The following is a 25,752-nucleotide window of genomic DNA, read 5'->3' as shown; positions in this document are numbered from 1 at the left end:
ATCGATAGATGAATGGATAAATAAAATTTGATATATACAAACAGTGAAATATCATTCAGCCTTAAGGAATGGAACTCTGATACATGCTACAACATGAATGAATCTTGGACATTACACTAAGTGAAATACACCAAAGGACAAAGACTGTATGTAATTTCGTTTATAAGAGGTACATGAATAGTCAAACCCATAGAGACAGAAAGGAGAATAGTGGTTACCAGGGGGTGGTAGGGATAAAGATTTATTATTTTACTTTATTTTTTTAAAAGATTTTATTTATTTTTTTTGACAGAGATCACAAGTAGGCAGAGAGGCAGGCAGAGAGAGAGGTGGAAGCAGGCTCCCCACTGAGAAGAGAGCCTGATGCCGGGCTCGATCCCAGGACTCTGAGATCATGACCTCAGCTGAAGGCAGAGGCTTTAACCCACTGAGCCACAAAGGCACCCCACTTTATTTTTTTCTAAAGAGAGAGAGAGCATGCATGAATAGAGAGAGCACAAGCAGGGGGGAGTTGCAAGCAGAGGGAGAGGGAGAAGCAGGATCCCTGCAGAACAGGGAGCCCGATGTGGGACTCGATCCCAGGATCCTGCAATGTTAACCTGAGCCAAAGGCAGATGTTTAATCGACTGAGCCACCCAGGTGCCCCAGGGATTTATTACTTAATGGAAAGTGCTACAGATCTGAATGATGGAAATGTTTCTGGAGATGGATGGCGGTGATGGCTGTATAACATGAATGTACCTAAGGTCACTGTGGTTAACTCTTAAAAATGGTTAAAATGGTCAATTTTATGGGTATTCTGTTGCAACAGCACCCAAAAAGAATTAATTCATCCCTTCAAGGCTTGGTTCAAATGGTACCTTCCTCCTGCTTCATCCCACCCCATGTCAAACCACATCTGATACGTTCTTTGGTAATTATTTGTCTCATCAGTGTGAACCAGAGAAGACATTGTGTGTGTGTGTGTGTGTGTGTGTGTGTGAGTGTGTGTGTGTGGGGGGGTTTCCTCTTCACAGAAACCCCAAGAGGGAAAAAATAGAAAAGTCATTCATTAATTCATTCAACAGGGCTGTGTCAAGCTCGGGAACCGAGGATCGACACAATACAACACCAAGGTCTACAGTATGAGTAGGGACAGGCAGAGCAGGACTGGGGTGGGGGTGGGGGTGGGATGTGGAGGCTGATGGGGGCAGAGCTGTCCTCAAAGCGGGTGTCTTCTGAGCTGACTTTTGAAGAGTGGCTAGGTTGGGGCGCCTGGGTGGCTCAGTCGTTAAGCATCTGCTTTTGGCTCAGACCTTGATCCCAGGGTCCTGGGATCGAGCCTCAGCAACGGGCTCCCTGCTCATTGGGGAGCCCGCTTCTCCCTCTCCCACTCCCTGTGCTTGTGCTCCCTCTCTTGCTGTGTCTCTGTCAAATAAATAAATAAAATCTTTTTTTAAAAAATGCAGAGAGGCTAGGGATGAAGTAAAGGATAGCGGCTCGGGTGACTTGTGATCAGACCTGACTACCACAGAAAGCTTGGGTGGGGAAGTCAGGTCAGAGACGTCTCTCCAGTCTGACTGGCTTGGGCTTTGCCCGGTGGTGACCATGGGCAATTACTTAAGTTCTCCATGTGTGAAAGCGGGGACAAAAGTATCTGCCTGGATCATAATGAGAATTAGACAAGATGAATTCTGTAAGGCAAGTCGTCACCCCTCCTCACTGCATCAGCTGGAGAAGCCCCCTTGTGGCTGAAGAAATGTCTCTGCGGCCAAGAATCTTGAGGAAACCTTGTGCTGTTGTTCGGTTGTGTGTCCTTCAGCCACACACTCAGAGGGCCCTGTGTACCCCCACCTAGCTGAGCTCGGTGGGAACGCCCACCACCTAGACTCCAGGGTGGGGGCACTCGATTTGGTTTCAGGACTGTCTGCATCTGTCCATCTCAGACACTGTGGGTCTAGGCTGAGGTCAGTTAGAGCACCTAGAGGGTTGAGAACGAGTTGGGACACCAGATCTTCTGATCCTGGAGCAAGACACTCAGTGAATGAGGGTATGAATGTGAGCGCTCAGGCTTGGAGGCTGCAAGGCGACCAAGGCTGCCCCCGGGTTTTGGAGAGAGGGGAAAGCAGTGCCTGAGATTTCTATTGATGGTTTTAGTAGTATTTTGGTTTCATTCTTGGAAATGGCAGTGAATTCTCATTTTAAATTCACTCTGCATACGTCTCTCATTGATTTGTGTTTGTCTAGAAGCTCTGGGATTTGCCAAGGCTCCGTCAATAAACTAGAGTGGACTTGGGAAGAGGTAATTATGGGGCTGGAGCCAGGAGGGGAAAGGGGAGAGTGAACGTACCTGATGGAGGTACCAAGCTGCCCCCCAGCCTGCAGAGAGCTGGCCCAGTGACGGGAAGTGCCTGCACAAATGGCCACCAGAGGACCTGCCAGGGTAGAGCCTGGTCCAATTAGAGCCCTCGCAAAGACTGAGGGGTGTGACAAAGCACAGGGTTTAGAATGGGGAAACCTGGGCGCCTGGGTGGCTCAGTGGGTTAAGCCACTGCCTTCGGCTCAGGTCATGATCCCAGGGTCCTGGGATCGAGTCCTGCATCAGGCTCTCTGCTCAGCGGGGAGCCTGCTTCCTCCTCTCTCTCTCTGCCTGCCTCTCTGCCCACTTGTAATCTCTCTCTGTCAAATAAATAAATAAAATCTTAAAAAAAAAAAAAAAAGAATGGGGAAACCCGATTTTTCAGTCTTAGTTCCAGAAGAGATGACTTGACTTTGTCACTGGGGCCGGGCCCCTAACTTGTATCTTCCTTAGTAGGATAAGGATGGTTTAATCCCTGTCTTTTGTTCTTAGTGACCTCAGTCAGAGCCAGCCTGGCCCTCGGCCCCTCTGAGAAGGTCACTTCCAACAAAACCCCTGCTGAGTGGGGCTGGACCTGAAACCTCTTTTGCTGGCCTCTGCTGACTGTTACAGCTCCACTTTTCCTATTTCTTGAATCCCTAAGAGCCCAGCCCACCTGGAAGAGCGGCCGAGAGAATTAAGTAAAATAATGGATGAAGCTGAGGACACACACCCAGGGCTCTCACTCACCTGGAGGCACCAGGGCCCCTTGGCTGCCTTCTACCCCAGGACCTCAGCCCGCTATTTCTGCATCCAACTTAGACGCTCATCTTCCGTCCTGCTGGTGTCCTCCCACCCCCAGTCCCAACAGCTGTCCCTTGAGAGTCCCTTGCGCACCCTGCAAGCTCTGTGCAGTGCCTGGCAGCCTCCGGCCCCTAACAGGGCCTCAGGTAGTATCTGAGGGCTGACTGAGTGCCGGAGGTGACACTCTCCACCCACCAGGAAACCCTGGCCCATCTCGGCTCTTCCTTCCCCCTCACACTCTGTGCTCAGGCGCACAGCCCTGGCATCACACTCACTGCGTATTTCTGCCCGTGGTCTTCTCCACCTCAGCCCAGCTTTCTATGGCCCCAGGGACTTCTCCCCAGACTGGAGCAACTGCCTCCCACACTCCGCCTCCCACTCACGCCCCCGGGGGACCGGGGCACTGTCACTTTTCAGGGCTGCCCAGTCCTTTGGTTTTCAGATGACTCAGTCTTTTGGGGCCTCAAGGGGGCTTTGCACCCACCTTCCCAGCCTCACTGTTTTCCACTCCCTGCTTCGTCCTTGTGGCATTGGTGACAGAGAATTGTGATCCTGAAGTAGCTCACTTCCCTGCCTCTGTCCCCGCTGTCCTGTCTGCCTGGAGGGCTGCCCTCATTCTACCTCTCCTGTCGCCCCACTATCTCCATCTCATCTTGTAAGACTCGCTCAGGCATCTCCTCCTCCGAGGACTGACAAGGCTTCCTGGGCTGGTTGAGCCCCCTCCCCTGGGGGTCCCAGAGTCCCTTGTGCTTTTATCAGAGCACCCGCCTGACTGCGTTTGCCCTGTTCCCCTGCCCCTGTGCTCCACCAGCTGGTAACCGACAGCCTGGCCATGAGCGTCGGCAAAGCGCTGTGAGCGAATGTCTTGGAAGCAGCAGACCTGGGTTTGAAGCCTGCTCTGCTTCTAGTTTTGCTTTGTTGCTGTTGCTTTTTCTGCTGTGTGACTTTGGGCAAGTTGTCTAATCTCTGTAAACGTTGGTTTCTTCAACTACATGACAGAAATAATAATAATAATCCCCGCCTCACAAGATGACTGGGAAAATGGGAGGCCGTGCCTGCAGCAGCCCTAAAGCGCCAGGCCGGCGTGTGGGGAAGACTGCACGGTTAGCCGCCAGTACGATTAAGAATATTTCTAAGACTGCCCGGGCAGAAGGTCTCCAAAAATCAGAGCTAACTCTGCTGTTCCTAGAAGAATAAAGAAATCTCTTAGAAAATTCCAACAACAAACCTTCCTTAATGTTCCTTCAAGAAAGGGGGGGGGGGCGAGGGATGTGCTGAAAAACCCAGGCATCCTGCAGGAACCATAATTGAGATTATGAAGTGAAAATCAAGAAGTTTAAAGGAAAACCTGGATCTCCTTTGGGGGCGGATGAGGTTGCGAGACAGGAGGCCCAGACGGCAAAAGGTAAAGGACAGAAGTGTGGCGCTCAGTGTCCCGGCGCGGGGTGGAGTTAGAAACGAGCGAGCGAGCTCCTACGAAGCAGATGCCACCCCTGGGGCGGTCAGGTGCTCCCGGACTTGTCCAGACGGCTCTAGGAATTCGACTCCTCACGAGAGCCTAGAACAACCGCTCCCCGGGACCGTGGGTCCCCGGAGATGGCAGCAAGCAGACATTTTCAGACGCCCTGATGTGTGTGTTGCGACCCGCGGCGCGACGACCGCCCAGAGCGGTTGCTGCAGGGTTGGGGCGATTCCCAAGGAACGCGGGCAGGCGCGAGGAAAGGGCTCGGGAGTCCCCACCTTCATCGCCCTGTCGCCTCTCGGGGAAGCCAAGGCATTAGCGCGCCGGGAGACGGGAGCCAGGCGCTCTAGGCCCGCCTCTGCCTCCCGGGTTCGACCTCAGTCTCCTCCTCCGGGCAGTGGGTTTGCAGCCCGGCGGTTGGAAGAGCGGCTCTCGTAGGCCCGCCCGAGCCCGCCCCTCGCCAGAACCTCCCCCCCGGGTTCGGGCACAGTCGAGCCTCCCGCCCTCCCGCCGCCCCCGGGTCCCGGACGAGAAGGAGCTGCCAGGCGGCCGCGGGCGGACGGCAGGGCCCGGGACGCGCACCGAGCTGAGTGCCGCGGGGCTCGGCGGCGGAGTTCCCCCGCGGGGGCGGTGCGCCGGGCGGGGACGGGGTCCGAGAGCCCCGGGCGCTGCCGGCGCGCCAGGAGGTCCGGCGGCGAGCGTGACCTCACGGGGAGGGGCCAGCGCGGCGGCCGGGGCGCGGAGCCGAGCGCCGAGAGCGCAGCGCGGGAGCCGAGCGGCCGGGAGCGCACGCCGCGGTCCCGATGGAGCGGTACAAAGGTGAGGGCGCGGGTCCCGGCGCGGCGCGCACGCACGGGCGGCTCCGGCAGCACCGCGCGGGCGAGGAGGTCTGGGGCTGGCGGGGGCGGCACTGTTGGCGCTTCGCGTCCCGTCCCGACTCAGGTGAGCAGAGCCGGCGGCGCCCGCCCGGCCCGGAGCTGGGCCGCAGACCGGGGCGACGACGGCGCGGCGGGCCGGGCGAGTGGGCTTCTAGGTGGCGGCTACGGCCCGCGCTCTCGGATCCTCCTGGGCGCAGAGGGCGGGGGTCGGCGTGGAAGGCTTCCCACCTGTTAGAGGAGGGAGGGTGCGCCCGGCGACCTATCTCTAAAGCCCCGGCCGCCCCGGAAAGATGCCGAAGCCAAGGAGGCCCCGAGTGAGTTCAGAACCGCGCCGCGCCGCTTGGGGGCAAAGGAGCAAGTCGTTGGGTCGTCGGGCCCGGGCGCCTGTCGGAGGGGAGGGCTGCCCGCGGGCGCCGGCGACCAGGCTGAGCGGAGGGTGCCCTTGGGCTGTGGGGTGGGCGCGCAGCTCCGCTCCCGCTGGGTCGGGCTGCCCCAGTCCTGCGGCCGCTCCGGTAGCCGTCTCTGTGCGGGTCCTTCGCTCTTGCATCTCCGGGCAGCGGTCGGGCGAAGTGGAGGGCTGGGGGCCGAACGGGGATGCCCGGCAGGTGGAGCGCGCTGAGGCGTCCCGGCCCGAGGGCTCAGCTCCGTGCGCAGCTGGAGCAAGTTTTAGATTTGGCCGAGGGCTGGGATCCTGGCCAAACCGTGGTGGGCGGACCGGCCCGGGTCGTGCCCGCTCCCCGGCTCGCGCCGGTGCTGGGAACCCCGGGGCCGGGGTCTAAAGGATTAAAGATCTTTCGGAAAGAGGGTTTAAAGAGCGGCCCCTTAAGCGGGGTGTTGCGGACGCCCCCTGCCCCCTTCTCATTTGGGAAAGTCTTTTTCACTTCCTTGCCCTGGACTCGTCCCTGCCAAACCTGCGAGAGGAAATACTGTTTCTATATTTATTTTCCCCTGGGAGAGGGTAATAAAGGAGAATGCTCAGATTCCCAAGGAATCTCATTCCCAGTGCTTTCTCATTTCTGAGACTGGCTTAAAGGAATCTTCTGGGACCGGCTTGAGTTCCCTAAACGAGTCGTGTCTGTTGATTTTTCCCACTGCTTTTTCTCATCTGGGTCACCTGGTTGCAGGTGAGGGCGAAAGATTTACATTCTAGGCAGCACTTCATGCAGAGGGAAAGGGTCTTTGTCAAGAGCACGGGAAGCCGACTGGGGAGACGGGGTTAAATTGCTTGGCAACCTTTGGTTTCTTTCTTTAAACCCTCCCTGGAGCGCCTCTCTCGTTTCTAAGGGGGTGTGTTCTTTTTTCATCTCAGATTCTGATGAGATCATGTCAGTTTTGTGCTGGGATGATTGAATGCGCCCTTATGTGGTCTCGGACACTTGAGGAAGCCACAGCCCCTCGCCTCCTAAAATGGCAGTTTGCTACTCCCTCTCCCACTCTGTCTGCACCTCCACCCTTTGGGAAGGACCCTCAGGGGGAATTCAGGACTTGCACGGGAAGTGGTGGCCTCTGAGGTTCCTCTGAACTCAGGGGGTGCCCTTTCTGAATTGGGAAGTGAGGGAGTTCTGGCTCCGGTTTGAAGGGCCAGGGTAAAAGCGGCTTTCTCAAAGGAGCATATTAATCCAAGGGAGGGCAAATTATAACATGGAGGGGATGTTCTTTCTAAATGCCCATTATTATCAGAAGCTGTTTGTATTAATAGCTTTTGGCCCTTGACCTAAGAAAGTCTTCTTAGTTATCTTTTTCTCTTGGGAGTTTAAAATCCTCCCTCCCTGGAATATCAGTTAGGGGATTTTTGCCAACTGAAGGAAACTTAGTTTCCATTTCAGAGTGTTTATGTTTTTGGTAACACATGTATCTGCCTCATCATTTTGCAGTAAATCAGTGAGTGATAAGTGGGTACATTTGAGAATTATCTGGATTGCAGAAACTAATCCAACGCATCTTTTCCTGTTTGATTGGAGAGGGAGTCTTCAAAGACTCACCAGTGAATGCTGGTGTTTACTAACTACAGGGTTCAGCTGTGGAATTTAGGGGACCCCCCCATCCCAGGAATTTAGAAGTCCCCATTCTTTTGAGAAGCTAATGACTAGTGTTTTGAACTCTCATTGAATTGAAAAGTTGGTCTGTGCATAGTGAAGCCCATGGGCCCAGTCTCTGATTAATCAAGGCAGCTGTAACTGGCATCTGTCAGTTTTCTCTTGCTCATCAGAAATTGAAGCTGTCTCTGTTTTTTTGTTTTTAATAGTCAGATGTTTATTTACCCACTGAAACTGCACAGCTCGGGTGCCTGGGTGGCTCAGTGGGTTAAGCCACTGCCTTCGGCTCAGGTCATGATCTCAGGGTCCTGGGATCGAGTCCCGCATCGGGCTCTCTGCTCAGCAGGGAGCCTGCTTCCTCCTCTCTCTCTCTGCCTGCCTCTCTGCCTACTTGTGATCTCTCTCTGTCAAATAAATAAATAAAAAATCTTTAAAAAAAAAAAAAAGAAACTGCACAGCTCGACCTTTTTTTTTTTTTAAAGATTTTATTTATTTATTTGACAGAGAGAGATCACAAGTAGACGGAGAGAGAGGCAGTCAGAGAGAGAGAGAGAGAGAGAGAGAGAAGCAGGCTCCCTGCTGAGCAGAGAGCCCGATGTGGGACTCGATCCCAGGACCCTGAGATCATGACCTGAGCCGAAGGCAGTGGCTTAACCCACTGAGCCACCCAGGCGCCCACCTTTTTTTTTTTTTTTTAATAGTCATAAGCTGTCTCTGTTTTTAAGGTAAGATTAAATAATTATGGAATGACCTAGTCATTCCACAACAAAATAAAACATAAAAGCAAGATTTACCTGGGCTTTTAGAACATACAAAAATTATAATGAAGAATTCTCATTTGTGTCACTTTAAAATTTCGTTACCGAAATGTACCATGCTATGTTTCTAAATTCCCGATTTTGAGCTCTCCCAGATAGGTAGAATGCCTCATTGTTGTGTTCAAATTCTCAAAAAAAAAAAAAATTTTTTTTTAAATTTGTAAGTCTTATAAAGCAGTTGATGTAGGAGAAATTGTCTTCCATGTTCCCTAGCTGGTGTTACATACTGTATATCTTCTGATACTACTGATCCTTTTTGGATGCAGAGCTGATTTTTCCATTGTTACATGGGATGTAAAGGGAGGTCTGGAGCTAGAGTGGTTGGAATATCACCCTCTGTCTAATGTAGAAACATTTCCAGACTTTTCCCCCATCCCATCAAAGGCATTCCGTTGGATAGCCATGGCTGTCTCAAGCAAAAGCAAGGGGTAGGGTGGTGAGAGAGTATGTAGGGGTATCTTCCCAGAGAGATGGAGCTTTTATAAGAGTTCGCATAAAAAGTGTTGGTGGGGTTGCTGTTTCTTGTGGGTGCATCTCTTTGGTGTGGTATAAGCAGTGCCAGCATCTCCAGGGTCCCTTGGAAAGCCTCCCATCCTTGGGTGTTTACATATTTATGACTCTCATAAGAGCGCCCTTGGACCGCTGTGTCCATTGGCTGAACTCACACCATGTGGTCAAGGATTCTGGTTCCTGCTGCTCTTCCAGCTGGTGGCGAGTGTGTCCAGGGCCAAATGTGACTGACCTACTATCTGTGGATTGCACTTGGACCGTCCCCACGGAAGCTTCCTGAATTTCCATCACACTTGGATCTGAGCAGTCATGGTTGAGCTATTCACTTTAATTTGGATCACAGTAATTGGTCGAAAGTGTCATCATTCTTTTTCTGTTTTCGTTTGTTTGCTTCCAAGTCAGATCACCCCATTCCCAGGAGAGGGCACTTTGTTCTAAGGTACTGCAAAGTAGAGATGAGCCAGTAAAAATTCCTGAAAGCCTCACCTGGGAGGGCAGCCATCTGTGGTAAGGAAAGGTCTGGGGGGAAAAACAACAACAACAACAACAAACCAAAAACAAAACAAAAACAACCAAGAGCGATGGGCAGAATTGGTAATTCATTTCAGAGGAATCATCGGATTTCGTGTTTTCCGTGCTTAGGAGCTCAGGTTTTTCCCTACTGAAACTGTACCTCAGGCTGTGCTCCATAACCTTAGCCACATATGGGAACCATCAGGGGACTTAAAAGAAAGCAAACAGGGAGCTGTAGAGCCCACTCAAGACCTTCTGATTCAGTTGGTATAGGGATGCTGCTTAGGTCTTCAGGTGCTCTGATGTGCAGCCCAAATTGAGAATCCCTGAGAAAAGATACATAGTCATTTATCCACCTTCTTCACCTGGAAAATTAAAAGCAAGGGGGGAGTAAGACTGATAACCCCTCCGTACTCCTGTGAATGTGCCGTAACCAAATCTCTGGTACCTGCAGAAATCTACTGAGATTCCCCTGAAGCCATCCTAGGCTTTAAAGGCCGTGAGAATACTACTTCAGAACCATCTCAAAAGGTTGCTGCACAATCCTAAGTTCAGGGTTTACTCATGCTTGGACTTGACCCTGAGCCCTTCTGACTTTGAAGCTCCTTGTGTGGGAGTCCTTGATGCATTGGCAGTGGAGTGGTCTGAAACAAACACTGAGGGGTCCCCTCTGGTGCTGAAGGGCCAGGCTGGGTGACGGCAGGAATTCTGCTGTGGACCCTTTCCCTCTTCTGAAGGGGTAGGAGCTCTGGGAACTGGGCTGGAGCCAAGCGCAATTAATGGCCCAGGAGGGGCCAAGAAGCTTCAAAGCTGAGGAAGCTGTGCCAGTTTCCTTGCAAATCCTTTTAATGATGGGAAATATTTCTCCAAAGACTTCTGTCATTTGGGGAAGGGAGACTTCCCCCAAGCTGAGGGAGGATGGCACATCTGCCCAGGCCCAGGCAGAAGCAAAAGGCAGAGCAGTTGTGGCGTGATGAGGAAAGCTGTGGCTTGGCAACGGGGAAACCCACGCCTTCGGTTTCCAGGTACGAAGCACTGAGCTCTCTGGGCCTCAGTTTCCACGTGTAGCAAACAGCCTCCAGAGTTGGTTTATCCTGACTTTCCAAGCGCTCTTCAATGCCGGGTGCTCTGTGGTCACTGCGGAATCTTTGGCGGAGAATGTTCCTGGAGGAGAGGGAAACGAGGGAGGGAATGTGGATAGCCCAGCAAAGGTCAGTTTAGGGTTGTGATTCTTATAAATAAAACTGGTTTCCTGGCGAGAGCCAAGAGCAGCAGACAGTGGGAAAGAGACTGCCATTGGCCATGTGAAGAATTTGTTTCTCAAGGACTTCTGTGTGAACACGTCTCCAGAGATCGCTAGTGAAGGCCAGAGCCACCCTCTGAAACACAGGATTGTTCAGTCCCATTTGACAGACAAGTCGGCTGAGGTCTGAAGAGATGAAACAACAGCTTAAAGTCAAACAGGATGCCATATCCCTGAGAACTGAGTTTCTGAAGGGCTGGATTCCTGTTCTACTAAGAGCAAGGGTTTATTTAGAAAGAAGTACTCAAAGCAATTCCAGACCACTTCCTTCTCTGTGTCCCTCGAGCCACAAAGGGACCAGCTGCCCAGTGAAACTCTGCTCAATCTTCAGGACCTAGTCCACATGCCTCCTCTTCCATGAAGCCTCCCCTGATTCCCTCTGTGTTCCTGTGCTACTTGAGGTACAATCATCCACGCCTGGTACATCATAGGTACTCAGCAAAAATATCTGTTGAATTAAGGTCATGTCTTATTGTTTCCTCCCTTACGTCAAATCCCTTCAAGACCGAAATCTTGTCTCTCTCCTCCCAGTGTCCCTCCCCTTCAGCCCCTGGTGCACCCCCAGCACCTGGGTCCCCCGAGGCATAACTGGGGCATGAATGAGTGAATGATTCCAGGCAACGGGAGCTCATATTCTCTGATGCTCGGCTCGCAATAGCAGACCTGGTTCCCAGAGGGAAATGAAGCAGACTCTCAAAGCCCCATCTCATGAGTGGAGACAAGCCCACAGCGGTGGCCCTTGGCTTTCCCGACTTGAGCCTTATTTCTGTCTGTTCCAGCACAGGGGTGTTGCTGTCTGGGGGTACAGAGAAGGATCCTGCAGGTTTCTGCTTGTGAGTATGAGCCTGTCTGTGCTCTCTGCAGCAGCTCCCTTGGCCTCCAGGGCTCCCGAGGGTGCAGACCTGGCCCTGCCCAAGCTCTGGACAGAGGGCTACGGGATCTTGTAGAGCTGGGCGCTGGCCTTGGCACTCTGGGGCTCGGGCTTCTAATCTGGCCGTTGCTACTAACTCGCTGTGCGACCTTGGGCAAGTCACTTAATCTCTCTGGGCCTTGTTTCCTCACCTGTACAAGTGAGGATAATGATTACTAACCTGCCTTACAGGCTGCTTGGTGGAATAAATGGTAAGAGCTACTGGAGCAGGGGCAGCATTACACTAATCCAGGGAGTGGCCAGCCGAGGCCTCTAGGACAGGATTGTGACCCCACCAATTCCCGCCTTCTCGTGTGTGTACTGAGGGGCGATCCTCTGTTAATTTGGGCACCAGCCATGTCCATCACATGCTTTTCCAAGCTATTGGGAGCTCAGAGTTGGGGAAGCTCTGCCTGTTCTCAGGTAAACTAGCCTCTGTGTATCTCTCCCGAGTCAGCTGGAAAGGGCGTGGGCACAGAACTGCTCCTTTTCAAGCCTTGTATTGTGGCCTTGCCTGACTTTTCTTTGATGTCTTGGTAAGTTTATATAGGAGAAACCCTTTAACTCTAACAAGAACTTCAAGCTGCTTATATTCATTTTCTATTTCTTAGCTCTCACCTTCTCCCTAGTTAGTCTCCACATGGAAAACCCCACTGGGAGGGAGGAGCAAGGAGAAGGTATAGAAAAGGAGGAGCTGGCCTTACCCTGGGCATATTAAACTGGACAGGAGCAAACCCAGAAGAAGCCCAGAGCACCTTCATGCCCCGTGTCTGTGCGCGTCCCATACCAGGGAGGCCTGGGGTGGGCACCGGCACCGACGGGAGCCCTGCTCTGCTGTTTTCTCAGCACACCCCTGCGTGCCCCTCTCACTTCCTCCAGCCCCTTCCGGGGCCTTCAAAGACAGCTGCAGGCCTGTTGGAGTGTGAGCTCTGTGCCGGCGCCCGGCCCCAGCAGATTGCACTTTGGCCTTCTGCCGGCGAGGAGACCGAGGGAGGACTGTCGGCTGTTAGCTCAGAGCGAGCATCCTGCCTCTCATCTGAGCAGGGCACCTGTGCAGCCCTGCCCTCGGAGGTGGCTGTCCCAAGGAGAGTGACCAACTATCTTGGTTTGTCTGGGACTTCCCTGGTTTTGCCCCTGAAAGCCCCAAATCTCAGGAAATCCCATAGTTCTGGGCAGATGAAGCTGGGAGGTCACCCTGTTCCCAGGCCTCTGCTTTTTATTAAAAGGCCCGAAATCAAGAATTTGGTTCCCCCATAGCAAAGATGAGCTACAGCCAGTCGTTTCATGTCCTTGGCAAGAAAGTAAAAGTCCCAAACTTGAAAACCAACAGTTCGTACCTAAGGTCCATCCACATGTGCTAAGTGAGAGAAAGGAAGCTTGAAAATCTTCCGCACTGTGGGATTCCATTTATGTGACCTTCTGGAGAAGGCAAAATTAGAGGGAAAGAAAACCAGTCTGTCACTGCCAGGGCTGAGGGAAGGGGTTGACCACAAGGAGGTATGTGGGATGTTTTGGGAATGACGGAAATCTTTATGGCTCAGCTCTCGGTGGTGGAAGTGGCTCCACAGTTCAGGTGTTTGTGAGAACTTGTGTGTAATGTGCTGGGCATTCTCCCCTCACCTTCCCGCCGTGTGTAAATTATACCTCCAGGAAACTGACTTTAAAACAAACTCTCGTGGGGCCCCTGGGTGGCTCCGTTGGTTAAGTGTCTGACTCTTGATTTCAGCTCAGGTCACAATCTCAGAGTCATGAGATCGATTCCCCACGCCGCTCCTCATTGGCGAGTCTGCTTGTCCCTCTCCCTCTGTTTCTCCTCCCTAGTCGCATAGGCACACATTTTCTCTCTCTCTCTCTCTAAAATAAACAAAATCTTAAGCATAAATAAGACAGGGCGCCTGGGTGGCTCAGTGGGTTAGGCCGCTGCCTTCGGCTCGGGTCATGATCTCAGGGTCCTGGGATCGAGTCCCGCATCGGGCTCTCTGCTCAGCAGGGAGCCTGCTTTCCTCTCTCTCTCTCTCTCTCTCTCTGCCTGCCTCTCCGTGTACTTGTGATTTCTCTCTTTCAAATGAATAAATAAAATCTTTTAAAAAAACATAAATAAGACAAACCCTAGCAGTTTGGAGTGCCGTGGCTTAAAATGAAAGATCTGTTGAGTGTCCTGTTGGCCATCTCAGGTCGTGACTAGAATCCGAGGGCTCTGTGTTTTCCTGTTGGCAGTGATCTGGGGGGGGGGGGGACAGCAGAAGGGAGTGTAGAATTTTGGTAGGAAACAAAAAGATTGACTGCTTGACAGCATCCTGAATGCAGGAGACTTGGCCATGAGGCCCAGACATGCGAGGGTGGAAGCTCTCCCTCTGTTTAGAGAGAAGGAAAAATCATTGTCCTAAAACCCAGGCAGCAGATGAACCCAAGAGGGTCATGGAATTGTGAAGCATTCGCTCCGGGCTCCCACCCTGGGAACTCCGCCGCTACACACATGGATCTAATGTATTGAATCTGGCAGCCTTCCTGCAAGTCTTTTTTTTTTTTGTTTCCCCTCCCCTCACCAATAAAGTCGTTGAATTGGAATTGAGTATCCAAGTCTGTGCCATAATTACTTCCTGGCTGACTTTTTGTTTTTTGGAAGTCCTGCTTGTCTATGCTAGTTAACGATTTTGAGGCAGGGAGAACCCATGATTTAGCAAAATAACGCACCTAGTTCCGTATGATGTAAGGGATCCGTCCTCTTGGTTCCAGACAGGGGAAGTCTCCCTGTCGAGGGCAGCGTCACCAGCCCTTGTGGCACGGGTCCAGGAGATGGGGTGTGGCATTCCACGGGAATGGAAGAGGATCACTCTAGTGGTCCTAATGGAGTCCAAAGACCTTGGTGGTTTTCATGTTTTGTTTGTTTGTTTAACCAAAACCCATGTTGAATTGGCTTGTTCTTTAGATACACTGCGTCTGGGTCTACGCCCTGGGGAGCTGAACCCGTGTCTTCCCATCTTTCTTACATACAGCGTGTTGAAAGGCTGTGGAACTTCCATCCATGAGAACAATCTGGGCCTAGATCATATTCATCCATGGGTTACGTAGGAGAGTTTCCCACACGCGACTCTTCTTACAAATATAGCTACGTCAGTATAGTGGCTCCAAAAGGCCGGTCTGTTTCACCTGTCCTTAAGGCACTCAGGAAGAATTGCTGAAGCGGTCCTTAGTTCTAATTGTTTCAGCTTTGTTGGGGGGGCGCTGAAGGGCGAGGGAAAGATGCAGGAAAAGCGTTTTGTACGTCTTTGTAGCGAAATGTCCTTGATGCACGGTCAGGCCTCGCTTATCGTGGGTTCAACTAGAAAAGGCCAGGACAGGGGCAGCCCAAGGGTCCACTGCTAGTCTGAGTATGAGAATGGGAAGACTGTAGAGGAGAGGCTAGGAAGGCTGGGTGGGGGAAATTCCAGATAATTCCTTACCTGGACTGCAGAGGTTGCCGCCCCCTCCCCAGGGCTGCGCCAGCACTCTGGCATCCTTTTGTGTTGTGAGGATGATCTTAGCCTCCCTGCGAGTGGGAGCCCTGCCATTTCCTTCCATCCTCCACCCTCTTTTTTTTTCTCCCCCAGTTTTTACACAACAGGATTTATTCATGTTGACTGTATTCAAGTCCCCAGCTGGGGGGAGAAAAAGAGATTGTGTTGAATGAGCTTATTGTTTGGAGATTTCACTGACTTCTTTTATTTAATACCCACGGCCCTGGAACATATTGAGCTGATTTACTAAAATTCAAATATGGTCCTTTGGGAAGGAACTCTGCGAGGGTGCTGGGCACGCCTGATATCAGGGCTGGGACCTATTGGGTGGTGACTTTGCTTGGGACATCTTCTCTTCATCTTTATGGTCTTGGGTCCCCAAGGGGTGGCTACATTCTGGGTTACAATCCCAGGCTCCTCATGAGCTTGAGATGGTCACCAGCCTACCGCCCTTTGCACTGGCTGGCCTTTTGCAGCCTCCCCTCTAGAGGGAAGGAAAGGCAGCGGGGCTTGTGGCAGATCTTGGGCTGAAGTGGCAAGTATCAGACAGCCTCACACACCCACCACTCGGATGCCCAATGCAGTGTGGCCGTCCATGATGGTCTTGGGAGAGTTGGATTGTGTGCCTTTTCTCGCGTGCTTTAGAGACGGGGTCCCCGCAGTCGTACTACGGAAATGGTGGCCAAGCATGTGGGTGTAGGATGGTCTCGTACAGTTGTCTGTACGGCGGCAACATGGCCGCCCCGCGATGGCGCCTGCTGTCTGGAGCTCTCTGGGATCTCCTGACAGAGCGGCTGCTGCAAATACTTGAGCTGGCGGAGGCTCGTGGCCCACTGGGCACTGTGGGAGCCCATCTCCGGTTCAAGTTCGCAGCATCACAGATGCCCTTGAAGTGAGCCTGTGGCAGAGTTGGGTTCATGACAGAACCATCCCAGGCAAATGCAAGCCTGAGGTGCTCCCACCCCCCTCGGGGGCCCCCCCCCACAGACTCGCTTCTGCTCCTGTGCGTGCAGAGCCCTCCCTCTCTCGCTCTCCCCCTCCCTCCCTGCTCGCCTTTCATTCCCTCATTCTCCCCTCTTGACTTTCTCCCACTTTCTTTTTTTTTTCCCTGCCACATCCAATATTCAGGTCTCCTGAGTCTTGAGTTTAGAAAAGGGATTCCCCCTGAGAGCCCAAGGCCAGAAAGACCCAGAAAGAGAGCACGCTCTCCCGCCACCCCCCTTGACCCCAGATCTCTCGTACTGTCAGACTTTCATTTCTAGTAGCCATGGCTAGAATCCTAGGCTTCCCCAGGAGGAGCCGATGACCTCAGAGTCAGGGTGGGGAAAGCGGGTCCTGTTTTCAGCCAAAGGAGCATCTCATTCTCTCCTGGCAGAGTGGCCAGAGTGAAGCTCTGTTCAGCATAGCCCCTGGTGTTTCCTCAGGCCCTAGAAAGTGTCATCCCATATGGCCTGACGCAAAGAAGGCCGCCTTCTCCAAGCCTCCCGGCCCACGCCGTTGGCTCCCCCTGGGACCTTGCCGGCCATCGCGGCTGGCCCCGTGCGGGTCATACCACAGTGACTCGATTCCCAGGAAAGAGTATCGTTAGCCTCGCTGCGCGGGTCCTTAAACAGCCCTGGGACCTGCTAACCTCCTAGGGGTGGGGGCTCGTCTCCGCGCCACCCCAGGCTCCCTGGCGGTGAGCATCAGAGAGGGGCCCAGCGTCCGCACCGAGGGAGCATGAGAACACTGCCGCGGTTTGGATAAAAGGTCCAAACATGAAGGCTCAACACTGACGAAAATAATTTTTTCCCATTGACCTCCTGGCTCCTCGGTGGGCAGGCGTCCATCTCCCGCCCGTCTGCGGGTGGTTTGGTGTGTGTCATTATAAACCGTGGGGCTGAGAGCGAGCCACCGAGGGTTATGGGATCCAGGTGTCGCTCCCGGTTCCCTCAAAGGGGAGGGGGGAAGCCGTTTTGTTCTCAGAGGGAGAATTTAGTCTGCTGTTTTTGGGGATCCTTCTGAAGCACCACTCCCTCCCCAGGCCCTACCCTCCAGCTCGCCCCTCGGACTGAAGGAGGCTTTGGGATTCGAGCTCCCTGGTGAATCTCCTGGTGGGCCCGTTTTGGTTTCTCTGACCCCAAGGGGGGGTCCCTGGTTTGCAGGGAGGCACACGGATGTTGGCAGAAGCACAGACCAGCGGCCCACGCTCTCTGCGTGAGAGAATCAGGGCCGGAGTGCGCGCTCAGGTCACACTCAGCCTCGGTTCTCCAGCTCGGCCCGGCTCCTGAGGCCCACGGGCAGCTGACAGGTGGTGGGAGGGCTCATCCTGGGGGGGGGACACCAGAGTGTGGAGATGGTTTTGGGCACTTGACTTTCTCACTCTCCACAGCAACAGAGTGGGGAGTCCTCTCCGAGCAACAGTGGTCACAGAGATTGTGTTGGAAAACGCCTTCAGTGGGTGGGAGGGCCATAGGGGACCCTGATCTGGGGGTCTGGCTTCCTCCCCTGCTGGCATTCTTGCAGCCCTAAACCTACGTAGCTGGTGGGGCTGTGGTGACGGGGGAAGAAGCTGCTAAGAGTCTTCTCTTCACCCCCATCAGGCATGAGTGGGACGTGTGTGTGTGTGTGTGTGTGTGTGTGTCCGAGGAGAGAGGTGTCAGGTGACAATCAACCCCATTTTCTTGAAATTTCCTAAAGCTATTAATGCCCTCCAAGGGTAAGATTGCTGTCTAACAACAAGATTTATTTTTCTGCCCTGGGGAGGCTGAGGCAGCGGGGAGAGAGCAAGTAAGAGTGCCAAGAGACTGTTCTGTTGGGGTGGAGTGACTTCCAGACTCCAGGCTTGTTTGTCAAGGCTCACTCAGCCTTGACAGCTTGACCCCTGGGAGCCTTTAACCCCTCACTGCATCGCGCACAGCCCTTTTCTGTGCTTTCGTACTTGGCGGCCGTGTGTTCGTTCATATGGATTCCTTCCCTGGCTGGAAGAAAATAAGGGCAGTCACGTGGCTTGTAATAAAATATTCTCTACAAATGGCTTTCTTTCCCCTTAAAAAATTTACCATCATTGAGTGTGAAAATGGTTTAGATTCAAGAGGAAACAGCTGGCTGGCAGAGATCCTGGTGGGGTCTTGGGTAAGATTCCGCTGTGTCACTAATGACTTTATTCGGTACATTTCCGGCACAAGCACACTTGGCAGTTGGGGAATTTTGTGGCTGAGAACTTTCATCAAGGCAAGAGCAGTGGCAGGAACAGCTCCCAGATGAGGCCAGGAAGGGAAGAGGCCTCATTTCATTCCGGACAACCCAGACCTGTCCAGGGGATGTCTTGTATCTGCCTTGGTCCTTTAATTCGGATGCTCACAAATCCTTGTCTTTCTAGAATGTTCTGTCTCTGGGTTTCTCTGAGATTTCAGTACATTGCCACTGTAGCTAAGGTGAGACAAGATTTCTTAAGGCCCCTGAACCAGGCCCTCTTCTTTGAGTGCCGGTGGTGTCTAAGGCACCTTGCCAGGGCCTGTGGGGAGAGAGGGAGAGCAAGAGAGAGAGAGAGTGGTGTTATCCCCTCTATTGCCCTGGAGAAAATCTGAGCTGCTTCTCTGCATGGCTGTTTCCTGTTTGTTCTAGCCTCTGTAGTCATTCGCACTTTGCTGTATGTCCCGGCCACACTGGATTACTTGTGGTTTTGCAGGCTGGGCCTCTGCATGTGCTGTTCTATTGGTCTGGATGTCCTCTCCTTGGAGCTGCCTGCTAAGCTTATCTGTCAAGGCTGACTCAGCCCGGACCCCCTGAAGCCTTTAACTCCTCACTGCACCTGACACAGTCCTCCATGGCCATGGTCATTGTGTCCACATCCTAGTTGATATTCCTAGGAGGCTGTAAACTCTGGGAGGGTCAAAGCCATTATTCCTCTTGGTGTCCATAGCACCTAACCCCATGGGTGTTAGGAGTGTTCAAGAAACTGGCCTTGTGGGATTGAGAAATGGTTTCATCCTCAAGTTTTCTGAGTTTGATTGTGTGGAAGTTAGGACTTCTGCTCACTAATGGACATCCTGGACAGAGTTAATGCAGCTGACAAAAAGGAGAGAGAGCTTTATGGTATCCAAAACCCAAAACGCTCCAAGGATTAACATTTAGAACAGACAAGGGATTCCTGCAAATCAACCAGAACAAGGCAGAAATTGCAAAAGAAATAAAAACGAGTAAAGGATATGAATGGGAGATTATAAGTGAAGGAGGCGTCACAAAGCTAATGAGCATCTGAAGAAGTAGGGGGCTCCTTTAGTCAGCAGAGACAAACCAATCAAAATGACCACCCAGAAGACTGACTGGAGAGAGAGAGGCTGAAGGCTACCTAGTATTCTCAGAACATGTGGAAATTTCTGCCTGGGTCTGCACAGAATGGATTTGGAGATGATCTTTGTAGCATTCTTTGTGGTGGTCAAGAATGGGAAGCCGCCTTGGCATCTTTGGGGAGAGGTGGACAGGTGAACGATGATGGTGGGCGCCCATCTGAGTGAATCACCCACCCCAGAAGCAGTGGGTTGGCTATCCATCCAGCCCCATAGACAGTCCTTGAAGACCTAGTGCCAAGTGAAAGGTCAGAAGCAGGGTAGGACATCCAACAATAGCATTTACAGCCATTAACAATTCCTATAGCGGACACATGAAGCAGAAACACATACACACAAAAAGGTACCTATTAGAAAGTTCATCTTGGGGAGCGAGAAAAGGGATATAGGGATGAAGGAGAATTTGTAAGAGTTTGCTTATGGTGTGTTGTGGATACTGGAAGCCAGTCACAAATCTGACTTGAAGCAGAATGTGGCATAATAAGGGCAACACCAGAAGCTCAAGAAGTTTCTGTGGAAAGAGGGAACGGGAGCTTCTCACTTCCGCCCCCATACCCGCCCCATGGGGAGGAGTCAACAGGGAGGTCACTTTCCTTATTCATTGCTAGACTGTTCAAGACCCTTTGCCCCTGAGGTGGTTATAACAGACTACCCTTCCATTGGATTCCAAGGCTTACCCTTTGTCAGAGCTGTAGTGGTGATGAGCAGCCTGCCATTGTCATGAGGGAAGGGGATTCTTCTAACGCCCCCTTGGATAAGCGTGGGTTGGTAGAGTTGGCTTCTAAGAGTTGGGTATTTTTCAGTTGTCTCCAGCTACTCTGACCACCTGAGTCCTTTTTAGGTCCTCACTGCTGAGAGCAGGTCATGGCCAGGAGCTTATGGCCAACAGTTATCAGGTTGAGTAGATTGCTTTGGACTTGGATTTTGCCAGGACCTGACTGGAAGTGAAGTCATTAGACTCCATACAGCAGTGAGTGATGCTCCCCTCCATCCAGGAGACGAATATTTTCTCCAAATAGGGGCATTCGAAGAAGGTGAAATGCCTCTCCCGACCCCGGGTCTGTGTGATCTGGACAGAGACGGCCCCAGACATTGCTTGTTCCATCTCTATTTCTACTTAAGATAATAGTTTTCTGGAGCTGTGTGTGTGTGTGTGTGTGTGTGTGTGTGTGTGTGTTTGTTTTTGTCTTTTTGAGATTCAGAGCTTTAGGTAGTAAAGAGCCATTTGGACCAAGGAGAGCAGCCCCTGCTTTTGGTGTGCTCTGGGAAGCTTCCGGGCCAGGATAGGACTTGGAGGTGCCCAGGTCTTATCAGCGTGGATGAAAGAGCGAAATCTTTCCCCATGTGGCTCAGCAGGTGGGCAGCACATCCAACCATTGGTTAAACTAGGAACTAAATGCTTTCAGAAACGGAAAAAACCCTGAGGTTGGCTCTGTTGGTTTGACAGTTTCCCCACTGTTCTTTCTCATGCGCTGAAGTCACTTAGGGACCTATTTCTTCTCGCTGTTCTTTCTCCCACCTGTCCGTTGGCTGATGATGTTCATTTTCGGCCCCACATCTCTGGATCTGCATTCCCAATTCCTGGGTCCACTGGAATGTTGACACCTGAGTGATGGAACAAGAAAGATCTCCACTTCTGTGTAGTGACCCCGCCAGGGTCCTTTCCAGATGAAAAGACTGAAGTTTTGCCATGACCTTGATCACATCCTTACACAGCCCCTTGGCATGGGGGAATTTCCAGGTGTTCATGAAATCGGTATCTTCTTGAGCTTCAGTATGTATCAGGTCTTGTCTTGGTGTTGAGATCAAGCTGGGTGCGCTACTAATGTGGCTTCTGTCCTCATGGAGTTTCTATTCCGGAAGAGGAAGGCAGACCACAAGTAAGCAAAGACAGTTGTTTTGTTTTGTAAGATTTTATTTCTTTATTTGCCAGAGAGAGTGCGCACAAGCCAGAGATGGAAGGGTTGGGGTTGGGTAGACAGAGGGAGAAGCAGGCTCTCTCCACTGAGCAAGGAGCCTGGTGTGGGACTCGATCCCAGGACTCTCAGATCATGACCTGAGCTGAAGGCAAATGCTTAACCAACTAAGCCACCCAAGCATCCCAGCAAATACAGTTTTAAAAAAGGACAATTTCGGATAGTTGTAAGTAACACAAAAAACACAGCATATCATGAGAGGAATTCCAGGGGAGCTCCCCATATTAGCCAGGAGCTCAGGAAGAGTGTATCTGAGGAGATGACATTGGAGTTGAGACCTTAATGAAGAGGAGGAGCCTGCTGGGTGGAGAACCGGGGTTGGGAGTTCCAGGTCCAGGGACCAGCAAGTGCAAAGGTAAAGCCAGGGTGTGCTAGAATGAGGTGGGTGTAGCTGGGAAGGGGCAGGGGCGGGGCTTGGTCAGCTATGGGGAAGGTGGAGAGAGATGTTTTTGGGAGAGCTGTGCCTGGAGCTCGGGTCTTATTTTCAGACCACGCAGGGACATTTCGCTTCCCAAGTACCCAGCCAGTGACCATGGCCTCTTCCAAATGCCTAGGTTATTAGCATGCGGGCTACTTTGGATTCTAAACAGTCTTTTGTCCAGAGGAAAAGCCCAAATGCATTGTAAAAGAATATTCTCCTTCATCTTTTCTGAAGAGGTGGAGGTGGTACAGACCTGTTGCAGTTTCCCACACTTCACTGAAGGGGGTTCGGAGGGTGGGATCGGGCGTGGAGTGCGCCCACTGAGCCACAACTCCTGGGTGGCGGGTGTAGGACAATGGCCTGAGATCCCTGAATGATGTGGGACCATCATCTTTCCCTCCAGGCAAAGCCAGGGAGGATCTTCTGAACCACCCATGTCTCTGCATTGCTTCTCCAAGGGGCACTCACTCCCTCACTGTTCGCGCTGGAGGGAATATTGGGTTGAAAATTGCAGCATTTGTGCAGAACTTGTTCACAGCCAGCATGGATTTCTGGGACCTTGGGCAATGACTCGCTATTTCTGAGTGTCTGTTCCTTTATCTGAAAGGGGCTCATTACCCATTTCCTGGGAGGTTTGTAGGGATTGGGTGAAATCTTTGACTTCGTGGTAGGTGGCACACACAGTCAGAGCAAGTGCTGGTGACTGGTGGTAGGTGGTGGGGAAACAAGACACTGACTTTGCCACGGATCCGCCATGTTCCTTTCTGATGCCTGAAACCTTTGCTTCCCATAGTACCGCTGCATAAGGCTGCATGGGGCAGGGAAACGGTTTTGTGAGGGGCTGTTTCCTGTTTCTGAACCCATCAGTGTGAGAACACTGTGCCTTACGAGTCCTCTGTCTCCCCAGCCATCCCATCTAGAATAGTTGCTGCTCTGCTCATGTGCCCAGCTTGTTGGAGGAGCCGCGGAAAGCTGTGCATATGAGTGTTTTGAAAGCTGGAAAGCACTGAACACATGTACAAGGTGATTGTTTCAGTGTCGGGTTGGGAATTGCATTGCAGACCAAGGGAAGTCCGTGGTGCTTTCTGAGGCATTGCTGTTTGCTCCAGTTTTCAACCTGGGGGTCTTCCCAGCCGGAAGGCAGGCTCCATCGGTCATGGAAACCCAGCGCTGGGTGGAATCATGTTTGAGTTTGGCTGATGAAATGAGCAGTTAGATGCGGGATCACAGTCAACTGAAGTGAGTCTCAAGAAGAGATTCGAGCGGGCTGGTCAGGTTCGTCTCACTCCTGCGGGCAGTGGGTCCTTCCCTGCCAGGGTGCTCACCCTAAGATGTGCCAGAGGCTAAGCTGTCTGCATCCCAGGACTAGTGCCCCCATGGCCTGGATACCCGTGGCAGCCCCACGAGAGCATCGGCTCAGAGACGAGTTGCTGATCGGTGACTCCTCCCACGCTGCTCCTCTCCAGCCTGGCTATGGGGAGGAGCCTGGCCCTGGGCCCCAGGAAGCCCCAGTCTCCTGGCAGCTGCTGCCTGATGAGGGCTGGGCTGCTTGGGATGTCCTTGTCTTCCCTCTCCTGACTTCCTGCACTACCTCTGTTTGGGGGAGACCCTTGCCCACCAACCCATCAACCCTGACTTTCTTCACCTTCCCTGGTCCGTAACCACTGTCTGCTTCATATCAAGTGGATCACTGAGAATCAAGAATGATTATCAAAAATGCTACTACCTTTTACTTTTTCTTTAGTGTCTGTTCTGTTTTTAACCTGTACAAATACCCCAGTGAGCTGTGTCAGAAGCGTTGTGACAGCTTTTTTCTTCATGGGGCGACCGAGGGCTTGAGCCTTTGGATGTCACTGTCCCGCAGCTACTGAGTAGGAAATGGTTTCTCCCAGAAGGTGGGTTTGGCCCTGAGCCAGGGGCCAGCCTTGCTGCCGGCCTCTGACTGTGACCGTGTGCCCAGGCTGGGCAGCGGCGTCCCTCCTTGGGCATTTATTCTCCCCCTCCTCGCTCCGTCCCTCGAGACTCTGGAGGGATGGTGGTGAGAACCCACAGAACCGGCTCTCACCCTTCACCAGGCACCTGTAGCCTCCCGGGGGTGGTGGAATGCCTGGGAGTGTTCTGATTGGAAAGGACTCCTAGAATCTCTCAGTGACATTCTTGGCATTGCTTCCTGGGGGAGAAGTCCCCTGGAACGCAAAGACTTGTTCTCCTGAGCTAGATTGAGCTGAGATTGCTCATAAAGGGCTTCCCAAAGCTTTTCTATCGGACACTTTCATCTTCTTCCAGGCCTGCAGAATCAGGACTGGGCATGGGGGCGGGGAGGCAGGCATCCAGCAGTAAATATTGTTATCCTTCTTCTGTGGATGGAGGAAATTGAAGCCAGACAGTGAGGCCGGAGGCGGCGCAAGTACAAGTTCACAGCCAGTGTGGTGGGGAACCAAACCCAGCTCCAGTGGGCTTGATCACATTCTGCTGCCTGGTCTAGCCTGATCGAGCTAGACATGATCTCCATCCTGGACATGAAGCCATGTTTAATCTGATGTTCAGTGGGGTGTGAGTCTACAGGCTGCTGTCCAGCCTTCTTGGGGGTGGGGAGGAGGATTCCCCGACACTGCTCACAGCCCGTGCTCAGCTCTCTCTAGGAGAGCCCTAGCCTCAACTTGCCTGAAAGGGAGCTTTCCTCTTTCCCGGAGCTGGTATTCCAGGTGTTCTGCCTCCCTAGTGTGCTTCCTGTTAGCCCAGGCAGGCCTTGGCTCGTGCTGTTCCTTGTGACAGGGAACGTGTCCTCTTTCTCCCTCCGCCCTTCCCCGTCACACCCGCCTGCATCCACCACCCCCTCATCCTGGAAGCCAGCTTCCATCGATCACATCTGGCCCCAGCTGTCCTAACTTCATGTGGGACCCAGGCAGCACTTCCCGGGGCCGACACACGTGGGTCCCCGTCTCTCCTGCTTCTGTCTTGTCCCGCCCGCTAGTTGAGAGCCCCCGAGGTGCACAGTGAGATGCCGGACACTCGGGTAGGCATTCCCTTTGTTTCTGCCATTTCCCAGGAGTTTCTGTCCAGTTTCCCCTCTGCCTCTTATACCAAGCCTTGAGCTTTCACAAGTCTGTATGGAGTCTCTGCCCAGCACTGCTGTGGGCACTCAGAGGGTGGAGAGAGGCGAGGCGCTGTCCCTAGCCTTATGGGCACTTCTCCCCGAGGGCCCGGAGGTGGGTGCCTAACCCCTGCCCGGGAGGCCTCGGTGGCTGTGTGCTCCCGTGCCGCTTGCACACCGTGTGCTTAGGGGAATGAGTGTGGACTCTGACATGGCCAGGGGAAGGTTAAACATTTTCCCCACTTCTCACCGTTTGGAAGGAAAGGTATGTTAGGGTGTTCTCACTTGGAAAGTAAATCTCACTGCAGGCAACAGTCAGCCACACGCCATTCGTGCCCAACAGCTGTCTCTCGTTTGCTGGCAAATGTTCCCAGTGATGAATGTCCTCCGTCCACAGTCACAGCCGTCCCTAAATGGAGGCTTTGGACAAGTGCAGGGGGAACAATGGCCCTTCTCAGAGAACTCTCAGCAGACGCTCCCAGTGAAGTTGGTTCATCACTTGGAGCTAGGTCAAGACCGTAGACAAGATGCCATTGATTCAGCAAGGAAGGCCCTCTAACAGCCGTGGAGTTGGGCTGAAGGCAGCAAGAAGCAGAGAGAAGGATGGCATTCATGGCTGCCGGGACAGGCCTTGAATTAGCAGAGTGACTGATTCCACTCTTCAATACCATCTTCTAGAAGTTGACCGTTGGCGCGATAGCCCTTCTTCTTGATACATTTGCAAAGCCCTCCGTGGTCATTCTAGGATCCCAGGTTTGGGAGGGCCTCGTGCTTCTCCGGCAGAGCGTGTCGTCCTGCCTGGTGCTGGACGGTGAGAGTGCTGGACTAAGGGAGGTCAGGGGCCAAGCGGGGACCCGAACCCTGATCCCTGGCCTCAATCCA

The 25,752-nt window shown here is 52.7% G+C and overlaps 1 protein-coding gene across 3 annotated transcripts in view; it reads left to right on the top strand.

Moving 5' to 3' along the window:
- The first annotated feature begins 5,328 nt into the window (after positions 1-5,328).
- Positions 5,329-25,752, top strand: part of AFAP1L2 (actin filament associated protein 1 like 2) — a 98,014-nt gene continuing 77,590 nt past the window's right edge. For all 3 annotated transcript variants that reach the window (XM_044240578.1, XM_044240577.1, XM_044240579.1), the window contains exon 1: positions 5,329-5,402. In XM_044240578.1, the coding sequence (XP_044096513.1) occupies positions 5,387-5,402 (16 nt within the window). In that variant the 5' untranslated portion in view covers positions 5,329-5,386. The remainder of the gene's footprint in view (positions 5,403-25,752) is intronic.

This window comes from Neovison vison, chromosome 2 (assembly GCF_020171115.1).
Source record: "Neovison vison isolate M4711 chromosome 2, ASM_NN_V1, whole genome shotgun sequence".
Classification (NCBI taxonomy): Eukaryota; Metazoa; Chordata; class Mammalia; order Carnivora; family Mustelidae; genus Neogale; species Neogale vison.
Note: the sequence above shows the minus strand (reverse complement) of the source record. Positions and strands in the feature narration are given on the sequence as shown.